This window comes from Antrostomus carolinensis, unplaced genomic scaffold (assembly GCF_000700745.2).
Source record: "Antrostomus carolinensis isolate BGI_N321 unplaced genomic scaffold, ASM70074v2 scaffold9493, whole genome shotgun sequence".
NCBI classification, from domain to species: domain Eukaryota; kingdom Metazoa; phylum Chordata; class Aves; order Caprimulgiformes; family Caprimulgidae; genus Antrostomus; species Antrostomus carolinensis.
In genome coordinates this window covers 5,241-14,911 of record NW_010304436.1, presented here as the reverse complement: position 1 = coordinate 14,911, position 9,671 = coordinate 5,241, and the positions used below count along the sequence as shown (strand labels likewise).

Below are 9,671 nucleotides of genomic sequence, written 5' to 3'. Positions count from 1 at the left end.
ATTTAAACTGGGAAGTCCATTTTCTGTTTAATTCTTTTTTTCCATGTAGAATCTGGCAGCTGTTTTCACTTAACGTATTTGAATTATTTAAATTTTTGTTTACATGTATTTTAGATATGAGTCTATAAGAAATTTTTTATACTAGTATATCTTCTTAATAATTGAACGATGTGAACCTCAAGTAACAATTTCCCCCCCAAAATTAGTGTTTAGAAAGAGCCATGAAGTTTGCGTTTGAAGAGTTCCATCTCTGGTATCAGTTTGCATTGTCCTTGATGGCAGCAGGAAAAGTAAGTCTTAATTTTTTGATGTAATTCTTGTATTGATAGTTTTTGATAACAACATTTGGCATTTCCATAGTTTTCATCTGTAGTGTTCTTGAAAATAATTCTAATCCTAAATCAGCTATGTACACTCTACTCCTGAATTTATGCCTAGTGCTGTACAAAGAATGTTGTTATTTCAATAGTTTCTAACTTAGGAAGACTGAAAGGTGATGATAAGAACTCTCTTGCCAACAGGCTTAAGCTGAGCTAGTTGAATGTAGGTAGTGAATTATAACAGATCATGTTATCCAGTAACAACTTGATTAAGTGCTGTTTTGATGAAGAAATTTTATGCTTAGGTACAAGTTAATGCTGATTCATGACGCTCTGCCTAACGAAGTTTTAAATGCATCTCAAAACTGTTTTCTGAATCATATACCACTGGAATTACATTCTGAGCAAATGTTTCACTGGGGACACTAAGTGGTAGTTCATAGGGGTTAAATAGCAACAGCAGTACCTAAAGTCTTGTGTTTCACTTACGTGAGAGGTTGTGACAAATTGTCAACAGAATGTTTGGTAATGTCTCCTTCACCTGGGAAAAATAAAGTAAATTATGGAAATAGGAATCTTCTATCTGTGAAATATATTTACATTTTTATTAATTTCAATGGAAAATGTTTTTAACAGTCTGCTCGAGCTGTTAAAGTGTTGAAGGAATGTATACGTTTGAAACCAGATGATGCAACTATTCCACTCCTTGCTGCGAAGCTGTGTATGGGATCTCTCCACTGGGTAAGCTTTGCCACTCTTTGTCTTTGCAGCAAGAGCTGTGCTAAAATATAACAAAATCTTGCTTTAGAGATGTAGAAAATACTTTTGCATAGTGACTACGTGCACTTGGTCATCTCTGAAAATAGAGCACAAATACATATATGCACATGTGCATCCCTGTTTGCATGGCAAATTTTAAATACTTGACATCAATGATTATGTATATCAAGGTAGCATATCTTGATACTGATCTAAGACACAGCTAAAAATTTATTAGAAATTGAAACATTGTTGGCATTCAGAGATTAAAAATGCAACTTAGACTTCTGTTTCCTCTGTGCAAGAGGAAAGTAACTTTTTTTGCTAAGATAATGAGACAGCTCTATTATATTCAAGAGGCTCTTCTGGTGATACCGTGTTTGCAGGCAGCTGGGGCTTTTGAATTCCTGGTAGGGACAGTGTCTTTTTAAAAAGTGTTACTTTAGTTGTGTTTCAGATAACCTTGAAATTGGTGTATCTGTACAAAAGAATGTTAAGGTGATTGAAGAACCTCGTGTGTTTTTCAAGATCTGTGTGTAATTTTTAGAAGAATTAATGTATTTTAAAAGGGAGGAAAAGAGGAGGGAAAGATCAAAATCAGAAATTAAGAAAATATGACAGAAGCAGAAACATAACTTGCTGAGGCTGACAAAAATGATCTTAATAATTAACGTAGATCCAAGTTCTGTGAATTGTTCCCTATGGATTGACTCCATATGGAGTAGCTTACTGTACTTAGCATTTACATTTACTGGAATGGATTAAAATGTTATTTTTTTTTCTTTCTAGATTGCTAAATAGTGTGCTAGCGTAGGTGTGCAATTAAAAACCCTGATTTTTTACATGTTTCTCTATTCATGAGTTCACATACGTTTAGCAATACTGTATGCGATGTAGAGTTCTGCATGGCTATGCTTTTTTTTGCAGGGTTGGATCCATAGTTCTTGATTTTCCTAAGTAAATAGTTCATGGGGTAAGAACTCTATGAAATGCAAAAATGGTAGATGGCATATATGGACCAGAAATAGCTTTTTTATTTAAAAAAAATAAAATGAAATAAAGGCAAAACCACAGGAAGTTTAGAATGATCTGTATGTTATGTGCCAGAGATCCTCTCAACCACAGTAATGGTTGCTTCATCTTAAATCTGTGTTCTCTACAGAGTGTTTGGCAGGGAAACTAAGTCTAATGAAAAACAAAATTAATGAAAAACAAGGTAGTACTTAAAAGCAATCGTGGCTGAGATTTCTACAGACTTAGTGTACGTAATACACATGCTGTGCATTGTTCTCATAATGTAAGCTTTAGCTATTTTTAGACTTACATAGATGTTTTATAATATTTTCAGTTGGAAGAAGCTGAAAGATTTGCCAAAGCAGTTGTTGATCTTGGGGATAAAACATCAGAGTTCAAAGCAAAAGGCTACTTGGCACTGGGACTGACTTACAGTCTGCAGGCTACTGATGGTAAGTGTGGTGGGTTGACCCTGGCTGGATGCGAGGTGCCCATGAAAGCTGCTCTGTCACTCCCCCTCCTCTGCTGGACAGGGGAAAGAAAATATAAAGAAAGGCTCATGGGTCGAGATAAGGACAGGGAGAGATCACTTAACAATTACCATCATAAGCAAAACAGACTCAACTTGGGGAAATTATTTTAATTTATTACCAATCAAATCAGAGTAGGATAATGAGAACTAAAACCAAATCTTAAAACACCTTTCCCCCACCCCTTCCTTCTTCCCAGGCTCAACTTTACTCCTGATTTCTTTACCTCCTCCCCCCAAGCAGTACAGGGGGACAGGGAAAGGGGCTTGTGGTCAGTTCATCACCGCTCCTTCCTCCTCATGGGGAGGACTCCTCACACTCTTCCCCTCCTACAGCATGGGGTCCCTCCCATGAGAGACAGTTCTCCATTAACTTCTCCAGCATGAGTCCTTCCCACAGGCTGCAGCTCTTCATGGACTGCTCCAGCATGGGTCCTTTCCATGGTGAGCAGTCCTTCAGGAACAGACTGCTCCTGTGTGAGTCCTCCATGAGGTCACAAGTCCTGCCAGAAAACCTGCTCCAGCATGGGCTTCTCTCTCCATGGGTCTACAGGTCCTGCCAGGAGCCTGCTCCAGCACGGGCTCCCCAGGGGAATACAGCCTCCTTTGGGTCCATCCGCCTGCTCTGACCTAGGGTCCTGCATAGACTGCAAGTGGATATCTGATCCACCATGGACCTCCATGGGGACAGCCAGCCTCACCACAGTCTGCAGGGAAATCTCTGCTCCAGGACCTGGAGCACCTACTGGCCCTCCTTCTTCACTGACCTTGGTGTCTGCAGAGTTGTTACTCACATATTCTCACTCCTCTCTCCATCTGCAAATGTGCAGGGGGTTTTTTGTCCCCCTTCTTAAATATGCTATCCCAGAGGCACTGCCACCGTTGCTGATGGGCTCGGCCTTGGTCAGTGGTGGGTCCATCTTGAAGCCAGCTGGCAATGGCATGGGGGAAGCTTCTGGCAGCTTCTTTTCAAGAAGTCAGCCCTATGCCCCCCTGTTACCAAAACCTTGCCATGCAAACCCAACACAGTAAGATAAGAATAAACATTCAAATTTGGAAACTCACAGTGCCTAAAAAGGGATAGCTAGCAGAATGCTAGACTTAAAATTAAAGCTTCTGTGTGCAACCATTTCTTTCAGTCAATGTATCAAAACTTCCTCAGTGAGCATGTGGAATGAAATCTCTTGATCTTGTATAGCACTGATTAAATATATCTTTTTCAGCATCTTTGCGAGGGATGCAAGAGGTCTTGCAGAGAAAGGCTCTTCTTGCATTTCAGAGGTGAGTGGGTGTTAATCTTTTCATTTCATTCTGCTGTATGCAATGAAAAGCTTCATTATGTGTTAAAAAGTGGGACTTGTAAAAGATTGTGTAATGAGAATTTCACCTCTGGGAGTCTCCCTTCATGAATACAGAATGTATTTCTTTAGCACTTACTTCATCATTTTCTGTCAGAAATATCTAAATTGATTTCTAAGGATTTCCTTTTACTTCATTTTAAAGTCATTTGTGGGGCTCTCTAGTATAAAATATTTGCTCAAAGGAGTATTCTGTTCTGATCTAAAAGGGAAAATGGTATGATGCAAGGTTTCAAGTCATGCTTCAATGTGATAGTGTTTCTAGAAGAGTTGGTCACTGATCAGATTGTGTAGCAGGCTTTTGCAATTATCTCTGTAGAGGCAGAGTGATAATTCAGGCCCTGCTGCTGTGGATGAGGGATGAAATGCAGGAAGTAAAGTAGCAAGCTAGGGAGAAAAAGAAAAATTTCTATCTGGAGATGTAACAGCATCAGCAGTGACAATGCAAGTGCCCCCTCTTCCAAGTGCCTTACACAGAAGTAACACTGTTGGGGATGACAGTAGTTCATTCTCAAGGTTTGACTCTGCAAACAAAATGACAATAAACAGGTGAATGAGAACGTCTCTGCCCTAATTGTAGAAGAAACGAAAATATTGATGGCAAAGCTGTCAGAAGTGCTGTGACATCTGTCTCTTTTTCTGTTTATATACCCTTGAAAACCCCACTTCAGTGAGCTAGGCCTAAATGCTTCAGGGCAACTGATTTGTGCATTAGTGTGAGGTCTGGGATTTTTGTTGGTGATTTTGTGACCGAGGGGGTAGGATTGAAAAAGTGTTTTGCAGCTGACTTTAGAGTGAGGCTGGTGTGTATTGATCCTTCTGTGATCAGTCCATCCCTGTTTCAGAAATACTGTGCTAACTGTTTCTCACTGTTTCTACCCATTCACTACTTTGGAGGTTCTTCTAGTGATTTGCTTCCTTCTGCTGATTCTTTGAAACAACAAAGGATGAAATGAACCATAACCTGAAGCTAGTCCATTCCAGTTCAGTGCCTGCTGATTCTACCCTCCAGATCAGTATTGTGATTCACAAAATTCTGAGAGTCGTTCCCTAGTATCAATCTGTCTGGAAAATTTCTTTTTTCTGATGTTTGAGGTTGTGCAGCATTTTGACCACTTGTAAATATGAGGATGCTCTTGTACTGCTTATTGTGGTAATATTTTGTTAGGTTGCTCTAGAACAAGAATAAGTGGTTTGAGTTAAAATAGAAGAAGCAATACACAGTAGGTTAGGAGAACTATTTTTCAAATTATATTCAATTTCTTACCACTGCTAAATTACTCTTTCATGCTCTCTATTCAAAACTTGTTGCTTGGTTGTGTTATGTCATCTTTCACCCAAGAACTTTTCTGTTTCATTCTCTACAGCTGAACAGTAAGCCTCTTGATATCTTCTTAACTGTTCAGTTTTGAAGACTTTCTAGCAGTGAATAGTGCCAGCTGAAATCTAAAAACTTATCAGTGAACTATTACAGATGTCCTTGAGCTAGATGGGCTGAGTGGAGCTTCCGTTTTGTAGTGATATGGAGCTTTGAAATATTTGTGCTAACTAGCAGAATATAAATTTATACACAGAAAGTCTTGGGAATATGAAGATTAATTGCATCTGATTTCTATACATCTTTCTCATGTTTTGGGGTTTTCTTTGTTCTTTTATTTTTCCAGTTGATAACAACCTCCTAGAAACAACGTTTTTTATTTTTAAGTGCATGTTCCAGGATATTAATGTTAAGTTACATGTTCATCCTTCTTGCTGGCCTTTCTCAACATGAACTTGTACACAGGCTTTTAATTGAAGTATCTTTTGAAGGTTTTAGTAATGTGCAGGTTATATGCTTTGAAAACTCTAGTGAATTGCTAACATTACTGTTAATGATATTGCTGATATGAGTAGCTCAGACTCCACACAGAATCTTGAGTAGGATGGTTTGGCCCTGGAAAAGAACAGAGTTTCTGCATATAAAAAAATCCCATAGCTACCTTCTAAGACAAGGGAAAAAGTATGTTTTGAAAGGTATTTGTTCTGCATATTAACATGTTTCCTCACTTGTGTTCATAGAGACACTCACACCTCATAGATCAGCTGTACTGGAAATACAGTTCAATGTGGTTGCTAATGTTGTTGATTCCTTAAGTTGATAACATAGGTATAGAGTGTAACCAAAAATTTGTTACCACAGAGTGTATGTTATGCTCAGCATACCAGAGTCATGCTCACTTTCTCTTCCCACATCTTAAAAATAAATGTTTTCCAGGAGGTGGAAATTGAAATTCTCCATTAATCTCCTACAGATTATAAAACAGGCAGCTGTAGTGGGCTCAGTATTTTGATCTGCCAGGTTTCTTTGGCATTTTTTTTGTGGGATTTTTAATCACTTACCTAGAGGACCAATTCCTGAAGAAACAGAGATTCTGTAGAAGTACAGTTATGTTTTGGACCCTTGCCTATACCAGATTTCAAGGCTACCAATTTGTGATAGTGGCTTTTTGAGAAGGTGCTTGTTGCTGTCTTTGCACAGTGCTGAGGGGGTGTTTGTTTCACTAACTTTTTTTTCTTTTTTTGGAAGACTTTCAGTGCTTTTCCTGTGGTTGATGTGAATTGAAGATTCACAGAACTCACCAAATGGTTGATAGATAGTAACAGCTTTATTCTTTCACTAATTGAAGCCTGGTTGATTCAACAAGTACGCTCTAAGTTAAAATCTCTTGTTCTCATTTAATCTTGATTAATTTGTGAACTTAATTTTTAAAAAGGACTGGTTCTGCACCTTCTTAGGCTTTGTATTTGACTCCAATCTCCAATTTAGAGATAATTTTAACAAAATGTTAAACTGTCATGTAATAACTTAAACTACTTTGATACATGTTGGGTATAGTTGCTAAACTAATGGAGCTGTCTCTTCAGACTTGAAGGCAGAGGTTCATGATGAGCCACATCTTATGCCGCCTTTTACTCTAATGCTATGATAAGGAAGCTGTTCAGCTTAGGTTTCTTTTACATGGCTACATAGCAAGGTGCTCTGCTAACTTAATCTCAAAGCAACTCAAAGCCAAGAAGTAACTGGCTTTCTAGGAGACTTTGTGTGCTGGGCTAAAAATGTGCTTAAACTTTGGGAGTCTGAAAAATGAACAAAACTCTGATATACTTTGCTACTAATCTTCCTCTTTGAATTCTGTGCTTCAGAACCACCCTGGTCAGTGTTGGTGTGATTGCTTGGGTAATTCTTGGGTAGATTACACAATTCTTACCTTTGAAGGCATGTTGTTTTGGGGGATTTTTTGTTTGGTTGGGTTTTTTTTTCCCTTTTCTTAGATAATTATATGTATTGTTTGTTTAGGAGTATATTTTAATTGAAGAATCATTTTGTATTGCTAATTTTTAAGATTTATACTGAAATTACATAATTTCTATTAAAAATGACATAATTATTTTCTCTTAAAAGTGACAGAAAAGTCACTGGAATTAACACCACTTATATCAGAATATGAGCATACGTGTAATGAAGAGGTCTGAATATGGGTACATGTATGTGCGGTTCTGTGTATGTCTAACCTGTATTAACAGGGGAAAAATTCACTGTTTTTCTGTTTTGTTTCTTTGTTTTTAAGGGCTCACAGTTTGTCTCCAACAGATCACCTGGCAGCGTTTTACTTGGCCCTGCAGCTTGCCATATCCAGACAGGTTAGTCACAGCCTTACACTGTCATCATGAAGATGAGAGTTTATATCTGTTGATGGATACAGATGAAGATTTCGTCAACAAAAGCCTGGTTTTCCTTGTCCATATATGCATAGCTATGGAAAAAAAATGCTGAAATATTATCTCTGAACACCTTTAGTCTTATACACTTCTCCAGAGTTCTGCCACAGTATTTTCAGCTCTAGGATTAGAAATAAGACTAAATAATTCAATTTATTTCTTTTGGCATTTATGGTGCTGGATGGAGAGAAAAAAAAAGTCAGTTTACACCCTGTTTTTACCTATTATGTGTAATCACTGCTCAGACTGGTTGTCTGGAGAGTGAGACTTTTGAATCTAGCCTTTAATGATCTTGACAGTGCTTAAATCTTGAGTATCTGCTAAGATCTGTACTTTTTCTGAGTACTTGTAGGAGGTTTGGTTATTGTAAAAGAAATTACATAAATGTGCTTAAGAAAACTGGAAAATACTTTAAAGCTATAAAAGAGAGCTCAGTCCAACTTGTACAGCTGTTAGGTTTAAGGGATTTAGGATTCTACCATATAAAATCTGGATAATGTGGAGCTGCTTTGTATATGTCACAGTAAGCCTTTTCCTGTGTCATGTTTATTTTAGGAAGTAGTTTGGAGCGCAGTAGTTTACATATTCTAGGTGACTACTTTTCATTGCTAGTGCATAGCAGAGACATTGGACTATGTCACATTAGAGTGGAATGGATTGTCACTTTAATAACAAAATATTTTTCAGTAGCAGGCTATGACTCTGTACAAACATCTCATGTTGCTTAATTAAATTTCCTGGTTTTAACACTTAGTGTACTTATTTTGAGATCATGAAATTCCATGTGAAAAGAAGTTACTGTTGCAGTCTAGCTGTACATTTTAATTAATGTATTACAATAAAATATTTTCAAAATCATATAGAAATACAATCAATACAACCACTACTTGAAAAAGAATAGTAAGTGAATATTTTAAAGGGCTGAAGGGAACTGTTTTAGTTAAACTTGTATCTTATTTTCCAAGACTAATATATTATTTAATTTTTACTGTTCACTGTAGAGCATCAGGTCTATTTTAAACTTCTGAGTAGTGTCTTACAGGAGTCTGTAGAATTCTACATGGTATCCAGATGAATATTTTGAAATGTTATGAGCTTGCAATCAGGTACTAGGCAATACTTCTAATAGTGGTGCTTTCTTTTTCTGCCTTTTTTTTTTTTTAATCAGATACCAGAAGCTTTGGGTTATGTTCGTCAGGCTCTGCAACTACAAGGAGATGATGCCAACTCTCTTCATCTCCTTGCACTCTTGCTATCAGCCCAGAAACACTATCATGATGCTTTGAATATCATTGATATGGCCTTGAGTGAATATCCAGAAAATTTTATGTGAGTGAATGTCGTGTTTGCTTTCTACACTTTCTCTCATATTTGTTTTTCTTAGATTCTCATCTCATTCATTTCAAGATGGGGTGAATTTGAAGATTGGTCTGGTTTTTTCTCCAACAGTGTTCCCCCCTCCCCATTTAATGCGAGTGTGCTTTTTAGTAAGGGCTTGTTAAATAGTGATTAAGGATTTGGTTTTGGAATTGAGGCTAGAGCTGGATAGTTGATCTTACTTTGTCTTTTTCTACAGATTCTTTGTCTACAGACTCCCTGTTACGTGCTTGAGTATTTTTTTTCTGTCTTCTGTTTTTATGCAACATTCTAAGAAGGATAATCGGGACTTTACTATTAGCTAGGATACATTTATTCCATCCTACAGATAACTCTCTGCATATTGTATTGAATCTGTTCTGTAAAATATATCATAACAGAGAATCTCCTCTTTTGCCTGTATAATAACCAGTCATCTGAAGTTGGCTGATGGATAGCTAAACAACTGAACAGGGAAGAAGCACGATTGGTAGATGTTCTCTTGTTGTTTAAGAAAGAAATCATTCTTTGTGTTTATTCTTCACATTAAGTATATCTTAAAATACATTTAGATTT

At 37.2% G+C, this 9,671-nt stretch overlaps 1 protein-coding gene across 1 annotated transcript in view; it reads left to right on the top strand.

The window, feature by feature from the left end:
• The window catches only part of LOC104522220 (tetratricopeptide repeat protein 7B), a 25,013-nt gene extending 15,761 nt beyond the window's left edge, over window positions 1–9,252 (top strand). The window contains exons 5-11 of the mRNA XM_010164450.2: window positions 207–290; window positions 957–1,061; window positions 2,428–2,545; window positions 3,846–3,903; window positions 7,589–7,661; window positions 8,908–9,068; window positions 9,216–9,252. Of these exons, the coding sequence (XP_010162752.2) occupies window positions 207–290; window positions 957–1,061; window positions 2,428–2,545; window positions 3,846–3,903; window positions 7,589–7,661; window positions 8,908–9,068; window positions 9,216–9,252 (636 nt within the window). The remainder of the gene's footprint in view (window positions 1–206; window positions 291–956; window positions 1,062–2,427; window positions 2,546–3,845; window positions 3,904–7,588; window positions 7,662–8,907; window positions 9,069–9,215) is intronic.
• Window positions 9,253–9,671: the final 419 nt, after the last annotated feature.